The 17417-nt window shown below is 37.8% G+C and overlaps 2 protein-coding genes across 13 annotated transcripts in view; both read right to left on the bottom strand.

Moving 5' to 3' along the window:
* LOC306902581 (arf-GAP with coiled-coil, ANK repeat and PH domain-containing protein 2-like) overlaps nt 1-2365 on the bottom strand; it is a 36876-nt gene extending 34511 nt beyond the window's left edge. For 8 of the 11 annotated variants that reach the window (XM_079471252.1, XM_079471248.1, XM_079471244.1 and 5 more), the window contains exon 1: nt 1679-2006. In XM_079471252.1, the coding sequence (XP_079327378.1) occupies nt 1679-1731 (53 nt within the window). In that variant the 5' untranslated portion in view covers nt 1732-2006. Of the gene's footprint in view, nt 1-1678 lie in introns of all 11 variants that reach the window. The other 3 variants (XM_079471250.1, XM_079471243.1, XM_079471245.1) reach the window with 2 other exon arrangements.
* A 1792-nt stretch (nt 2366-4157) lies between these two features.
* On the bottom strand, nt 4158-16008 carry ppp1r2 (protein phosphatase 1, regulatory (inhibitor) subunit 2). Of its 2 annotated transcripts, none has more exons than XM_079471254.1 (7): nt 15878-16008; nt 15550-15791; nt 11036-11143; nt 9630-9713; nt 8230-8333; nt 5993-6163; nt 4158-5782 (listed from the first exon to the last, which is right to left on the bottom strand). In XM_079471254.1, exons 2-7 carry the CDS (start codon nt 15672-15674, stop codon nt 5763-5765), a joined length of 612 nt encoding a protein of 203 aa, XP_079327380.1. In that variant the 5' UTR covers nt 15675-15791; nt 15878-16008; the 3' UTR covers nt 4158-5762. The 2 variants fall into 2 exon arrangements, with proteins under 2 accessions (XP_079327380.1, XP_079327381.1); XM_079471255.1 differs by having other exon boundaries at nt 4158-5770; nt 15878-15936.
* Between the last annotated feature and the right edge of the window lie 1409 nt (nt 16009-17417).

The following is a 17417-nucleotide window of genomic DNA, read 5'->3' as shown; positions in this document are numbered from 1 at the left end:
TGGTTGTCCTGCCCAATCCAATTGTTTGCGCAAAGGACTTTTCCCATATTCTTCTTTCTCAAGAATGTTAACAGCCATACTTGGACCATTCCAATATGAGGACCGACTTACGAAAAGGGCCGGTAAAGCATCGATGTAACATATATTTATGAAAACAACACTGACAATCAACCTAATAACAAGCGTCGTAGTTCTTCATGTGAAGTAAGCTCGATCAAAACATTTTAGTCCAAAAGGTTTTCTGTCCGGTTGTGGTTTCACGTCCTCTCAGCTGAACCCTTTCTTGTCGACAAAAAGAAAGAAAAAATTGTTCCTGCACATTACTTGACAACATCTGCTACTTATTTCTGAGAGAGGATGTTGTTCTCGGCAAGGAAAGGAAAACGGAGACATACTGTAGAAAGTCGTATCAAGACACATTCACTTTGAGTGACAAAGTATTTTGCACACTTGTCGTTCCAAACCTTGATGTCTTTTTTTAATGTAAAACATAAACGCTAGAAAATATACACACACAGTTTCTGTAACTGGTAAAGCATGGCACTTAGAAACACACACCACACAAAGGTCACTGATTCAATTACCAGCGAACACTGATAAAATCATGTTCTGCTAGAAAAGTTATATGATGCTTTCACGTCCTTTTTAGGATCATTATCTCAGTTTCTATTCACTTCCACTTCATAGAGTAACTTCTAAACCTTAAGTCCATGACAAAATGTCACGATTCTGTAGAAGTGTTCATTCTTACCAAACTTTTGTCTATAGTATTTCTTTAAAGAAATAGTTCGCCCAAAATAGGAACCTGTTCTTTCAGAGCTGCAATTCAAATATGGGGATGCGGTCATAACTTTGAAGTCCGTTGGTACTTGTGGTTCTCTTTGCTCACAAGCTCACGTCTTTCACCATTAACAAGCAAAGACATTGTGTCACACGTTTAGTCTGGTGTCTTGCATTTATTTGCATGTTACAGTATATGCCATTATAGAGCCAATTATAAATTACTTAAGACTGAAACACACACATAACTAGTCAAGACAAAGACACATATGATAACTAGTCAAGACACAAGAAGAGATATTGCAACAGTGATAAAACCTGCCATTACATTTGCCAATAAATTAATAATACTATTTTATAGCCCATCAAAACACATGCTTTCTTATTAAATAAAAATTACTATATCAAATGTAAATACCAAAGAAATTCCCAGTTAAGTGTGTAATATAACTATGTATGTCCAATGGTCTGTTTTTATTATAATCTTTAACAAAGCTCCTTAGACAATATTAAAGAATTAGTGAATCCATCTGCAGTAGCAGCTCCAGATATGACTCCAGTTATATAATGACAGACAGTCAATATTCACGACCACAGTAAAAAATATATATTAGGATATCGCAGTTATTCTAATATGGTCTTAAGCGCACATTATAATTTTAGTGTTACTATAATAATGGATCAACACAAAGTTGACCTATTAAAACGTTATTCAAGTAATGAATGATTCATACCTAACAACTATAAATGATGTCATATTCAATATGTTTACTGACTGTACGTTATGTACGTTAAGAGGGCGCTTATGTTGAACTTCGTCCCTCAAATGTAAAGTTCACTGTCGTTTTCAACTCCTTCACACATAAGCGCAATAAAAGTGTAAAGTTGTCCCCCTTACCTGAATCTGGGCGAATCCTTGATACATTCCTCAAAATCCACAGTGATCTTCATGTTGTTGAGATCGCAGGTTTATAAACAGATTAAGAGCTAGCTGGCTAACATTAGCTCCTGCAGGATCCCAAACCTCTCCAACTTCCGCTCAAATCGCTCACAATACACTCCACATATGACCACAGAAAGGCGGGTGTGAGTGTAAAGCCGTGGAATGATATCTAATGGAGTTGCCTGTAAAGCGAGCAGACCGATCTGGGAAGTGTATGCGGCGATGAGGCGGTGTGTCAAATCTAGTGCGCTGCCTATCTCAGTAGCATGTTTCGTCAAAGACTGTAGCTATTAACAGGACGCTACAGTGCCATTACTGTGAACAAGGAAAAGTGCAACCGAAGGACTGACGTTTCTCTAGTGGAGGTACCGAACGGTTGCGCACGCGCAGCGGTAAGAGCAGTTTAGAAAAAGTGTCTTAGGAGCGAAATGTTGCGTATATTTGATATTAACCGTGGGTCAGAAACGTGTTGTTTAATTGTGACTTAAACCAACGATTTTACACATATCCGTTTCCCCCATTCAAGTACACGGGCTTCTTGTATGTATCCCGTAGGCGTTTTAAATGGGACTACCGAGTGCGCAGTCTTTCCTGACGGAGCTCGGGTTGCGTGCAAACCATTGGAATGGCACACTGAACTGCAGCCTAAAGTGGGCGTGGTTATTGTATTTAGTCAAACGGGATGCAAAGTGCCGTGAGAGATTGTTTAATCGCACAATGTCATTTCTTCGTGTATCATTGAAGATAAGGAACGATACTACACCGGGTCGGGAAATGAAATGGGAGCGATTCGTGTTATTCGGTAGCACATTTTGTTGTAAACAATTAATCCGTTCATGTCAATTTACAAAAAAAAAATCTCTCTTTATTCCGCTGTTCGATTTCTTTGCGTCAGTATTCTCTATTATTGTTATTATGATCACACCTGCTCGAAAATGGGTTTGATGTACAGAAGCAACACGATGACAGGTATCAATGGGAGATTGGAGTCGTCGAGCGCCCCCTAGAGGAAAACAACGCCTCATGGTGTCTCATCGGAAACAGTATTTCAGTTATACACAACCAGCTAAAGCAATAAATCTAATCATTTTCTCTCTATCTACACACAGTTTACATTATAACTTTGGTTTTGGAAAACTCAAAGGCCAACAGGGCATTCAGCGGAAGGACGAGAACATGTAATGGAACCTTTTTGGATCATTTGTGGGTATATAAGCAATTAAAACTGTATTATTATAACAGCATGTAGTCACAAAAATGCGTCTCCCTCCAACCAGTCAAGTTGAGGGTTTAAATAAGTTTTGAAGGATGAGGGTACGTCGCTTTTAAACATACACACAGAAAAATTGCAAAGAGCAAGTTCGTACCAACATTTCATTGACTGGCAAATCAGCACTCTTCCATTCGAAGAACATGCAGGTCTATTTTGCGGGGGAAGCCTTGGAGTGGAATAAAACAGACACAAATGAGGAAGGTCAGCAGAATCATAAAACTAAAGCACTAGTTTAACGTGCAAATGTAGGATAAAGTATATTTCATTTTACAAGCCCAGATCAAATGAGTCAATGACGTATGATGCATTACAAGAATTGGAATTTTTAGAAACTTGACATTTCATCACAACGATAAATTCAGTTCTTAATTTTTAGATGATTTCCTTTTAAAGGAACATTCAATGTTCAATATAAGTTTTGGGTTAACGTAAAGTACCACCCCCCAAAAAATGCACTGCTAAAAATGAGGTGTCTTTCATATACACAGGCTCGACAGCATTGTGCTTTCTCATTGCCAGATGACGACCATTTGTGAATTTTTGAAAGGTTATGATGTGTTTTCATGGATATATTGTGCAAAGTGTGTCAGCAGCATGGAAGCAAATTTCTTTATCTTTTTTTTTATTTCTAACTCGGCTGTGTAAGACAAATCCAAACTATTATTATCTGAATCATATTGAAACATGTCAGATACACAATGGGGTTAGTTATCATTCCAATTAATCCCAATGTGTGAAAAGTTTTACAAAACAATGAGATGAAAACCTCTATAAATTCCATTAATCGAAATAACTGTAACAACAATATTATATACTGTATATTATAGACAGATTAATATTGAATCATTTCTAGCAAGTGTTACAACTAACCCAATGAACCCCACCCATGGCGTAAGTTTTAACGTTTGCACTTCAGTCACTTATGCTGCAAAAGAACAAGAGCGGTATCAAGTGTTCATTTGTAGCAGAGATGTGTAATTTGCTTAATATGTCAAATTTTATTCATTTTTATCAGTGACCAAAAAGCGTAACTGTACATTCAAGCCCGCTCTCCCCTTTAGTGTACGGTTCATGGGACAGGCCATTTCATATTTTTGTAAAAACCTCACTGTGACCAAGTTTGTTCAATTCACAAAGGAGCCACAAAGGATGGTAAATAGGTTTAACATCTGAACCCATAACATTCCTTTAATTCCATATTATATTCAAATATGCAACTCTTCAAGAAATACGTGCCTTTAGCTAATTTAAAGATATTACACAGAGAACTGAACACATTTGTCTAAAGCATCATTCACAGGGGTAAAACACATGAAATGAAATGTTCATCGTCATTCAAAACATTAATGAGAAAGTGGAAACTTTAGAACTACACACTGTTAGCTTTAAATGATTAATTGTGCCATTTTATGTTAACACACACAAACCCACCCCCCAAAAAAGGTTTGACATTTGGGCAAATTTGACAAAACCTGCCTGGTTCATGTTATCATCGTTCACGACAAACACGTGTGCCTGTTTTATTTGAAGTTTAACTCAAAGCTGATTTTTCAGTGTACAGTATAATCAGCATAAAGGGGTTACTACTACCATGACATATACTTAATTTAACTAAACTTTTTACATTATCTTTTGTATTACAGTAATAAAGATGAGAGTATTATTTGCATTGCAGCAATGATGGGAATCTTCAACTAGCATTCATTTAATAATAACCTTTTCAATTCCAACTTGATTTGGGGGTTAAAATATGCCAAATTAAATAAGGTGGACTTTGTAAAATTCACCCATTTGTTTTGTGTGCAAGAATTTATGAATATAAAATGAGAAAACAGAAGGGGAGAATAACTCTATCATATAAATGACAATTAATAATGTATGATTTGAGGTGGAATTTAGATATTGATCAAAATATTACAGGAAAATGATTCAATTATTATGGTATAATTCAATTGGAAATCACAGAAAAAAACCTTCAAAATGGCATTTAGAAAAAAAGGCAAACCAAAACTAAAATCACACAAACCCCAACAATGATGTAGAAATAAAATACTTCAGCATGGTGTAGCATCTATTAAAGCAGTTGTCCTAATTTGGAAAAGCAACACAGACAACCAAACGGTTCAATCTATTGATCAGTAGTTTATAGTGAAGTAATACTTACCCGTCAATGTACACAGGGCAGATATAATTAGTGCCAATATAACTCAGCATGGTTTTGATAGAAGCCATGCACAGAGCCAAGCTCATACGAGCAGTTTAACACTCCATACGTGTATCAGCTGACTCAAAGAGCACACAGTCCTCTTGATTTAAATCTCAAACTTACAACCAGTGCATGCTAAACCACCTTTAAGTTGCATTATTGGTATTCAATGAAAACGAACTGGTGTTTGGAACAGTGCGTTTCATTCGGCAAGTCATTAGATCAGGATAAAGGAGGGCATGTTGAAGCGTTCAGGTAGCGCTGGGAACAAACACACTTCTAGGTAGCCTGGCGGTTGTTAGGCATGGGGATCCCATGCTCTTCGGCCACAGAAAGAGGGTGGAGGCCTGACCTCAAAATGTCTGATAACAGTCTTGTTTTGTTAGCATGATGACAAGAAACGTTTGGCAAATGAAGGAGCTGGTTGATATGCGTGGCATTGCAGTGTCGGTGGAATAAACGAGGTGGAAAGGAATCCTGGCGCTGAACCGGTGACAAACACTGTGCCTTTTAAAGGTTCATGTGACAAGGCAGGAGTCGAAGGACAAGTCTTGACATCCTTAGGAATCTAGAGAATCAACTACAGCAGAGGAAGAGTTTTTAGGTTTTAGGGTGTTAGCCAACAGACCATGTCAAGAATAGCTAGGTTCCCTTCTTAAATGCATAAAGTGCTGTAGAGACCCTATTAAAATCTTTTTTAACAAGTGAAAAATGTTACGCACACTGCACAAAACAACAGATTTGTGTAACTATATGAATATATAATTGATTTGTATATTACTGAATTTACCGTCTTGAGGTGGGTCGACGGTGATGTCTTCGGCCTCTGTGTCGTCCTTCATTTCTTCGTCTTCATCTTCCTCCTCTTCCAGCTCATTGGCGATTAGCTGTCGAGCTAGTTTGATGTTCAGGCCTTCATTATAATGCATCCTTCTCATCATTTGGAATTGCGTTTTTCTAGCTGAGAAGGGACAAAACACACACGGCTCTAAAAGCACGGATCCACTGAGATAAACAGATAAATAAACTGCACCACAGCTTCACAGAAGACTGAAGGAATATGCATGAGAGGCCAGAAATCCAAACAGATCTTTAAAAACTGTACAGCTAAAAACAACCCCAAACACACCAATAGGAAAAGATTTCCAATTTCATTGCATTTAGAGCTGCAACTAACGATTATTTTAATAATCGATTAATCTGTCGATTATTTGTTCGATTAATCGATGAATCGGATACAAATTTTTAAAAGCATTCATTTTCAACCCTTTATTGAAAAATAGAACTGACATTGCAAAACATATTTCAAAAGCTTTATTATTACTTATTATATTATTATTACAGCTGGCTGTGGTTTACATGATGCATTTCCCATCAAGAAGCCTCTCATGGTTTGCTGTTTTTTTCTGGAATTTTTTCGGGTCTCTCTGATGGTCTTTCCTCTACCTCCGCTCTGCTTTTTTAATTTATTTTTTCTCCGCTATGCTGCGCGGCGCGATCAACTTTTTTTAGTCCTGTGACACACTAGATGCGTGGCGTGAGCGTCTCAGAAGCCTGGCGTGACCGTTTTTAAATCGGCTCTCATGTTAACAGGTTAGAGCTTGCACACTGCCTGCGTGAGACGAGCCGCACGGAAAACGCGTGCATGCTAGGAATTGAATCGACGCCTATTTTTCACGAGACACGCAAGCGTGTTGGAAGCGTTTCCAGGCAAAATAGAATAGGAAAAGATGTTTATATGTAATTTTGTACACGAATACATATTAATGAATGCCATTTTGATGTTTGAAAGCTAATCATCATTTATTTGAACGTATTTTCAAATTGAATTTCATTAAACCAACATCTACACGTTACGGGGTTTACATGTCCACTGTAGAAAACATCAGGACTTAAATCATGTTTATAATGCATTTTTGGAGAAACAACAAGTGAATATTGAAATAAATTATACATTAATATTCCTATTAAGTATGAGATATTATTACTAAAATGTTGCAAATGAATACTCCAATTAACTACTTTTTTCCATAAAATCTTCCTCCAAGAAAATGCTTAGGCTATATCCAATGAAAAGATACATTGCATTGAATGGGAATATTAATTTATGTCCATCTGAAACACATTGCATAAAGTAAACTCGTGCATCAATTGATTACGTTACATCTTTAATAACATATCTGAGAATCATCTTAATACGAATTGTGGTTCGTATTAAACCCCAAAATGTATTGGTGACTGAATTATTTTTGTTTTTTATGCTCTTAACAATGTGATTAAAAATGGAAAAAAATATGACACACTACAATAACAACGTAGTCTAGTGTGTCATCTGAGTGACGGTCCAACATCAGGTAATAAAGCTACAAAACATTTGGAAATGTTATTTAAATAAACAGACAGCCTACTTACTCATTTTTCGGATTTTGGAAGGTGTAGGTTATGTGAAAAAAGTTTAAACTTGTCGTGAATACAAGACCCTTGTCTGTCGGCGGCCTCCCTCTATGTCACCTATAGCAGCAGCAGCGCGCCAGCGCCGCGTCAGGCACGGTGCTGGTGTGCAAAGATACAGAAAACACGACGCAGCCGCCACAGAGCTGACACGCAACAGAAACGCCACGCTCACGCCACTCAAACATGTGGCGCGCGTTATAGTCGCGCGATACAACGAATCGATAATGAAATTCGTTGCCAACATTTTTAATAATCGATTTTTATCGATTTTATCGATTCGTTGTTGCAGCCCTAATTGCATTATTTACTCTTTTTTTACTTCTACAGATTGATAGATGGGGCTGGTTGTATTGTAGGCACACATAAATTATTCCTGTGTAAACAACAATGTTTATTCAATGCATCTCTTTTCAAACAATGTTGGACGGATAATGGGAAAGATGTGTGTTTGTGAGTTTGAGCCGGACAGCCCCAGGCTAGCGGATGCAGTGAGCTGTGTAAATTTACTTCAGTCTGCATGAACAAACAGAGGTGAATCTCAGGCTATCCTACAGATAGAGCGACGGGTCTTACCTTGCTCCTCCGGACTCAATTCCTCCTCTTCTTCTTCCTCACTGCTCTCCTCCTCCTGGTCCCTCATGAAGCGAGATTCTGCTCCCTCCACTGCGGCTTCCAGTCTGACAGTAAGAATAAAACAGTTACATGACCTCTTCTGAACTCTACTGAGCCTGCTCACTACATACTTACACAAAGCATCTTACCTAACAAAAGTAGAGCTCAGAGAGTTCCACATTCAAAATAAAAAAATACTGCAATAGTCTAGAAAAAGCGCTTTATTCTGACTGCAAACTGCGAATATGAAAGAGAATCTCTAAAGAAAGCAAGTCTCAGGAGTTGTCAGACACAGATACAAAATGGGCCCAATGACTGCTGGGAAAGGGTGCAAAAAATACACAAGCCTTACGCAACACAAGACAGAGAGATGAAACAGAAAATAGAGGAGGAGGAAAACAGAGAAGAGAGAGAGACATAAGATAGCAAAAGACGGAGAGGCGAGAGAGCCGTTTTCTTAATGTAAGGACAGGGATGAGAAAAATAAAGCATATTGTTCCTGGACATAAAAATCTGCCAGAGACTCAGTTACATACCCGCGGCACATAAACCACTAACATCCATCTATGGCTTTCAAAGACCCGTAAAGAACCTACTTTAAGTGACAAATCGATGCACCACATGATGTAAGTAAAAACATAAATGAAAATCTCCAATAAATAAAACGAGATTCTCATTTTCGTAGATGGTTTTTGGGCATCAGTAAAATGTTGTACATATCTGTGGATTTAGAAATATTCCTAGTGTCAAAATGTGCACACAAATGTACAAGCAGATGGACTCCACCCACCTAAACATGTTACATCCAAAGATTGAGAGAGAGAGAGAGAGAGAGAGAGAGAGAGAGAGTTCTGTCAACTCTGTTGACTCCGATGAAAGTTTTTTTCAAGGAGCCTCTTAATATTTCTCTGAAGTTACTTATAACACATGGAGTTCCAGATAAACAGACCAATTGAGGTAAACTTCTAACTCATTTAAAAACGCAAGTCACGACCATCAAATTCACAATCTGTTCTTTGGGAAGCTCTGTTTGGTCCTGTATCATCTTTAACTGCTAACCCTACAGGCTGTGTGTTTGTGTTCAACTGACTTTGTGCACATAACACAAGTAAAACCACAATACATTAAATCCTGCATTGTTCCAATGTTCATCCAATTTTCAATTTAGTGTCACTAGGCATTTGTTTTGTATTTTGGCGTCACCCATAACATAACGAGATTCCATTTTAATATTTTTTCTGTGCCCAACTGAATAAAGGAAGTCTATCTGCAAAATGTTCTTATATGGGTCTTATGTCCATATGATGGATTTTATACAGTGCTCTCACCTACATTCGAACGAAAGCTCATCTGTAACTTACTTTTTGGCGAGGTCATCTCCGGGTAGGACTGTATTTCCTTCTGAGTCACTGAGTGCCTCCTCATCCTCGTCATCGCCGACCATCCTAAAGGGAGACAAGAGTTTTAGCCGACAGTCCAAAGAGAGAAAGACATCATGACCTTTTCCGCAAGTTTGCACCGTCATCAAGTTGCGTCCTTAGTGTGCGTCTCTTCTTTTGCGAACAGGGCAGAAACATATCCAGAAAGTACAGTACAGCATTAACAAATGGCACAAAATGAATATTTCAGATTCTGCACTAGATCCAGCAACTGATAAGCAAGCAAATTTATCCCAAATCTTTTGTAGAAGAGGTAAGGTTTTCTTGCTTTCACTGAAGCACACAGGATGCTCATCCAAACCTTCTCAAGTCACACTGGGAAAACACGGATCATCAGTCTATGCCATGTCAAGCGTCTTCTGAAGTGAAGAGTCTTCTAACAGATTCCTAAATGTAGGTTCTCTATTTTCAAGGATTACCTGGAAATGTTTTTGTTTTGTTTTGTTTATTTATGTGTAGTTTATCACATAAATAGGCAGGTAACCGAAAGGACAGTTTTGTTATAGGCAAAACAATTTTTTTCTGATTTCTGTATTTTCCATTTTTTTACTACCCACAATAATTATGTATTTGTCCACATACCGTAGTATACTATTATATTATTTACTATTGGAAACTTCAGTAAAATACCTCCTTTTGCAGATAGAATCGTGTTTTTGAACCTAACAATTCTGTCCCACAATTCTATGCGTGTGCTCACGCCGGGATTGTGATTGGTTGAGCAGGTTCGAGTTTGAAAATGCAAAATGGCGGCCGAAAAAGCGGCTGGAGCTAATTTTTGTGTAAATACATTTATATTTTCTCTTTTTACAACTTTGGATTGCATTTCTAGCAAGAAAATAGTATTTTACTTTAAACATTCTCTATTAGTTAACACAAATATATTTATATTTCAAACAGTTGCCTCTGAAGGCTGTCCAAATGTGTTTCTCTGAGCTGCCCTCATGCCTAAACGCTGCCCACGAAGTAATTGCCTCATCAGGCAGCGAGGCAACAAGTCAGCTGCCTAAGCTTTCGGACACAGGCAAACTCTCATGTCCTTGTACAGTGAGACCCAGACAAATGCATGAGCGCCGCAGGTCTGTAATAGTACGTAAAACAAGCAGATGACATATTTAAAAAGCCGGATCGAGCCTCCGCTATTCCTTCCCTGTTTCCACAAAACTGTATGGCATGCGTGCTGCACTGGAAAAAAATTTCTTCGCAAATAGATTTTTCCGTATCATGTGCAACATATGTGTCACACTGTACAGCCACGATGAACCATTAAGCATCAGGTGTGGTTGATTGTTTAAGTATTGATGGCATGTTAACAGCTTGCTGCTCACCTGTTGTATGGCGTGCTTGGTTCATCTATCTTCATCAACCCATAGTCCTTGTCTGCTGGGTGATATGTGGCCAAAATGTTCATTTCATCCCATTTCTGTGACTTTTTCCTAAAAGAAAAAAATCAGACACTAAGCTCAGCATACAATTATAGATTATACTAATAGCCCTGATACCAACATTCCACTGAGATCTTCTACATTTAACCAAAGATTCTGGCCCACTTTACAACTGAATTGAATACCTTTAAGAGAGCGGCCGAAAATAGCAATAAGTGGCATACATACATAACTAAACGTATTAACCCTTTAGTGACTTCAATAATAGGACCGGAAAAACACACAAAAGTTTGTTCAGAATACACACACACTCATGTAAAACGAATGCATTGAACTCCATGCAGTAAAGCATCAATCTGTATATTTTTTGCCAGAACAGAGTTAAAATGCTCAAAGTTCAAACCCTTTCAGCCATTTTTCCACATTACCACTTGTACACAACCCTATTTAATTTTTCTCTAGTTTAATACAAATGATGCAAAAAATGGTTGGCTTTAAATAGTGGTTTTAGATGGTCATTCAAGAAACTTTAATAAGCTGACTGTGACGTTTCTCATTTGTAAAGCACTTGTGGGAAAAAATATGAATTACTTTAAAAAAAATGTCCCACTGGTTTATTAAGGAATGTGCATCTGCTTGTGTAAAGAGGCATGATACGTTTTTCTTTGACTGCATGGACCATGACTAAGTCATAGCATTACAGCAAAGGTAAAGAATGACTTCAATTCGTCATTATGTTCCTGCAATGACAGTGCCAATTTACAGCAAAGACTATGACATTTTACAAAGAAATGGTAAAAGCTTTTGTAGCCAGAATCTGTGCTTTCTGATGCTCCATAGTCAGATTAAAATCATGTTAGTGCATTAAGTGACATGAATCCATTAGACTGGAGCACTGCTTCTGCAGTAACAGTTAAATGGGTCAATCCACATGGAAGACTACAGTTACACGACAGATGTTTGAAAGAGGTGCTGCTGTGTGTTTCCCAATGACTGCTGAAATCCGCTCAAATTTTGAAGATTATATTTAACAACATATAAAGATACCACTGTTCTGATGAAGAGGATTACATAATCAGATTGAGAAATCGGAATAATATTTGAGTCCTGGTCTATTTTGGCACGGCAACCGCATCCCCGAGACAAAGCTCAAACTAATGTGGAACCGAGGCCTAATAAAGTAATGATAATCTCTTTAGAAAAGATGGATGTTCATGTTCCCACAAAAAATCTGATCAGAGAACAATTTCCCATTTCGGTCATGTTGGGGAGAAACAGCATCAATGGTGAACATTGATATATTTTGTGACTGTAATGCACACTGCATAGAATTAGCCAATTTATTTGCGATTTTGGCGGCATAACAACCTTAATCAAAAATATCACGGTTTCACAGTGTTACGGTATTGCTATTACAACACCAAAATGTGTTATTTACAAACCTCTGGATATACAAAAAACTACTTTTGAACTGGACACGATACATTTCGTTTTGAACCAACATATAGAGCATGTGTGTCAGGTAAAAATAATGCCATAAAATTACAATAATCTTTCAAATATATATTTTTGTCATCAAACGTTGAATTACATGATTTAATTATTTATTTTTCTGTAAACACAGCTCATACTTTAGAAAAAGTATCACAGAAAATGTGAGTGGTTTTCAAACATTAACTCTTTTACCTCGGTATACCTTGAAACCGATATTCGGCCCATGCCTAAAAATAAGCAAAATACAGCAAAGCAGGAGAAACGTGTGCTTTTTGTTATATTTATTTTTAAAAAGCTGGACCAATCTTGTCCAAACAAGATTTTCTGTAGGTGTGTGAAATACAACTATACAATGAACAATGCTACCTTTTCCCAATGGCTAGGTGCGTGCGACACTTCATATACTTTTTTAAGCAGAGACTAATTTGGTGTCTATGCAGCCATATCGGTTCTCACAGGACAGGAATTCGGTACTAAATGCCATTCATATAGGGTGTCCTATATTTCTAGGATTTGTAGAGCTGGATTCAAGTACAATGTCTTTTGGCAAGAGAGAGGAAGAGGAGGCAGAGGAAGACAGCAGGCCAGAGAGAACGCCTACGTACTGACAAACACAACCTCCCCCATAATCATAATCCTAAAGACGTTTAGTGCTTCCTTTATCAATGTTGTTATAATATGCGGTATGAATTTTGGCTGGCCTAAATCAATACGTGAGCTGAATATTGAAAAGAGCCAGCTCAGCTAGTAAGAAAATGGGTCGGATCGTCTTTATTTTGGTATCATTTGTGAAGCGAGACACTTTTTTGACCTCCAGGAGAAAACAATAAGTTAACAGGAAAACTCCTGAAGGTGTCTTTCTTAATGAGTCGATGTCAAAATAAATGAGGTCAGTGCTTGACATTAAGCATTGTGGTTTTCCTTTGTCATTCACTTCATTGTAACTAGTTTTACATCTTCTTGCGTACATCTTCTTTATAGGATACGGGATGCGCAAACATGTGTCTTCTTTATACAACGCGGGATGCTCAGACACCTGTCTTCTTTAAACAGCGTGGGATGCGCAGACACGAGTCGTCTTTATACAATGCGGGATGCGCAGACACGCATCTTCTTCACGCATCTATATTTTAAACAGAATTTTAAAAATGTAACTGTTGTACACTGTATGAAAGTTGTATGCATACATTTTGTAATTTTAAAGGTTTAATTCAAACAAGTCCATTTATAGATAAATTGATATGTCGCTTATAAATTTCGCTTGTCTGAAGTTTAAAATCCTTGGTGTACCCGTAAGCCAATCACATAATCTTTGGTTATGACGTATGTTATGCGCCGGCTCAGCCGACTCGAACTACCGCTGTTCACAAAGGTGTGCGGCGAAAACAAATCCATTGAGCAAAATATCGGAGTGAAGATGGCTGTGAACGACGTTTGCTGATTATGTGAAGTACAATTCACATCCTTGGTACAATTAGTGCATCTAAACTAATATTTTTACAGTAGAGACAAACAAAAAAATATTTGCAGGCAACTGTCCAAGTTTGGATTAGCTCTGTTCAACACAGCTCTTCGTTCATTTCGAGTCTGTCGGAAATGCTGTAATTTAATTGCAAGATTACAGCCTGACATGCCAATTTTCAAGGACTGGAAGAGAAATGAGACACTGACCTGTAAAAAGGGTGCCAGTTCAAGCTCGACAGATAAAAGAAACTGAGATACACCATCTAAAACTCCAAGGACCATAAAAAAGCAGAGGTAGGCCATGGACTTGCCATCACGGAGCAGTGTCACCGAGGTGGGTTAAACACTACAATGCTAGTTTGGACATACAGTAGGTCCAGTACTTTTACTTAAATTCGGCACTTGGCGTCTACGTCACAGCTCTCAGCCCTCTGTTCGTTAGTTGAATGGCAGGTGTGAAGCCGGTGATAATCTGGGAGCTGGTTTGCTATATCAGACTGAGTACAGAAGCGAACTGAACTGATATTGAGTGGAAGTACGAAGTCTGACATAGTCTGGCTACTGGGTTTGTGGCAATCTGTCATTCGCTTCCTACTGTCTTTGCATTGACTTTGTGTGTAATTTACTCATGCAAACGCTTACTTCGCGTTTGGTGTGAACCCAGCATTAGAAGTTAGTCTCCTCATTTTTTTCTTCAAGACTGGTCATGACCTTTTTAAGTCAGTTATATGAAAAGGTAGTTTGGGCTTATTGAAGTATGAAAAGTAACACCGATTAGTCTTAACTAGTTGCTAGTGAGACTAGTTGTTAAGACGCAGTCAAGTTTATGCAACAAGAGAGAACCTAAAGCAGTAAAAGCACATAAAATATATATATATATATATATATATATATTGACACAGGTCACGTGATGGCAGGTCAACCAGTAGGATTTAACAAATGTCATACGGTTAAAAAACGCCTTTATTAAATAATACGTATTGTAAATGTTGATTGCTATAAAGCGTACCACGCGCACCAAGTTATGCGGCATTTTTTTTTACCTTCCCGGAAGTTTTTACAATTCAACTTATTGCATGTTTAATGCGAATGTAAAGTGTTCTTGCAAAACACTTGTTAAATGACTAAATGTGTAATACTTTTGCTGTAACGTTACACCACTGCCTCAAAAAGCGAAAATACGTTGCATACAATTTCATCGTCCTATCTAAATAAGACCATAAATAAATATCAGACACTCTTGCTAGGCAAGACAATGACAGCTCAGATCTTATTTCAGTAGGATGGCTTGTTATTTCGGGATGACAGTCCAGTGGCTAACCAGTTAGCGACCCAAGCTACAAACACACCCCGCTAACGTCAACCCGCCTAAATCAATGAAGCAGAACCTCTAGTACAGGTTGAGCGCTTTCGTTTGAGTTAGCTGTCAACATCATGTGGCTACTGTACCGCTGCTTATGTCCGACTGATTGAACCTGTTTTGTGGACTGTTTACTCACTGTTGGTCGTCATCGGGGTTTATATAGGCTCCTGGTTCTGGTGTGTCCTGAACTGGTTCTTCAGCTCGGGATTCGATACTGGATTTGTTCTTTAGGATGCCTTTAATGGGTCGCGGTGCTGCCATAACAGTCGAAACTCCTCTTTTACGATGTTTACGCGTCCAACGCACGTTTAAAACACACCGAGGCGGTTTAAAAGCACCACCTTCGCCAAGTCAGAAAACCGCCGATGTATATTCCTCCTGAAGGTTAAAGTTAAAGAGTGTTTGTCACTAAAGTTTCGAGACTGTTCACGACTCGTATTCTTCCAACGCGCTCGCGCACTTACCCGTTCGGTGCGAAGAAAGGAAACAGGGCGCCGCAGTCGGTCTCGCGCTCTCTGTTCTCGCGAGAGTTGAAGTGCTGCTATAGCAACGCAAAGCGTATGTGTCGCGAGGGGTTCGACATCTTTGTTGTGGCGAAGGCCTATATGGACGCGCAGTGAATGATGAGCAGGAAAGGCACAACGAAGGGAGCTCGATCTCGGAAACTTTTAAGATAAACTCGCTTGTTTTTGATATCTACACTTTTTAATGCTCTAAATATTTTACTGTGACAGCCAGGCAAAAACTTTGTAAGAAATATGGCATAGTTGGTGACTTGAATGGAACGTATGAATTAATGCACTACCAGTTAGAACGGGAAAGTAATATTTACAATGACTTAAAATTGTTTATTCATTTCAATAAAAAATACTGAATAACTATATTGGATTATATTCTAGTGTCATTTTGCATTCCCCTAGGAAAACAATCATGGTTATACAGTAACCATAGCTTAACATTTTTGTAGATCTATGTTAATACAAATTACCAAAGAGAAAAGTTTGGTTCTGTTATGATAATTTTTATGATTCAAATAAATAAAAGCAATTTTTAAAGGTTTGAGCTATAAACTTAGAATATGTACTTTTTATAGAACAATGATTACTACAATACCTGCATTACTTAAAAATGAAAATTCCGTCATGAATTACTCACCCTGGTCGTTTGTTAATCCTATGACCTCCGTTTATCTTCCCAATGTAAATTAAGATTTCTTTGAAGAGGTCCGGGAGATTTCTGACTCCTCCATAAACTGCAACGCCACCAAACTTCGAAATGCTGAAAGTGAGTAAATGTCACTCCAGTGGTTCAGCTTTAATTATGTGTAAGGGAGGAGGATACGTTTTGAAAAAAATTGAAATATTCACATTTATGACTGGTGGTTTGTAAATCGAATATGTTATATGTGGTGTTTGGTGTGCTGTCTTGGTTTTTAAATATCGAGGGGATTTTGCATTAAAAAAACGGTGAAGAAAATTCCATTCAAGTAGAAATAGTATAGAATACTGTCGTTCTTCACACAAAAAAGCCCCATGCAGTCATTTATTTATAAGAGCGAGCAGCTTATCAAAACCCATAGTTATGTTTATGTATGTCCTTTAGCAGCTCTACAACAAAAATGACAAATGACCTTCCCTACCTATCAAAATGCAGCGTCGTTTAGTAGTAATGTGTGAACTTTTCACATGGTCCCTTACCCAAATCCCTTATCCAATTTGCTTAATTTTGTGTTGCACAAAAGTCTTATAGTTCCGTGGATAAAGTTTCTAGTCAGTGGATAAAGGATTTACAGATCCACTTAAAGTATACTAATTCTTGCTTTAAGAGCAGTTTATATGCACTATTTATTCATATCACACATTTAAGATAAACTTTTTTATAAACTGTTAATACAAATGAAATGTAAAACATTGAAATTTATCTTGTTCTTGCATATTTCCTTATTTCAGGTTGTATCTGCTGTCTTGTTCCATTAAAGAAGTAAAATAGACACAAAATATATAT

Source organism: Barbatula barbatula (genome assembly GCF_947034865.1).
Source record: "Barbatula barbatula genome assembly, chromosome: 13".
In the NCBI taxonomy this organism is placed as follows: domain Eukaryota; kingdom Metazoa; phylum Chordata; class Actinopteri; order Cypriniformes; family Nemacheilidae; genus Barbatula; species Barbatula barbatula.
The sequence above is the reverse complement of the archived record's forward strand: the minus strand, read 5'-3'. Positions and strand labels throughout refer to the sequence as shown.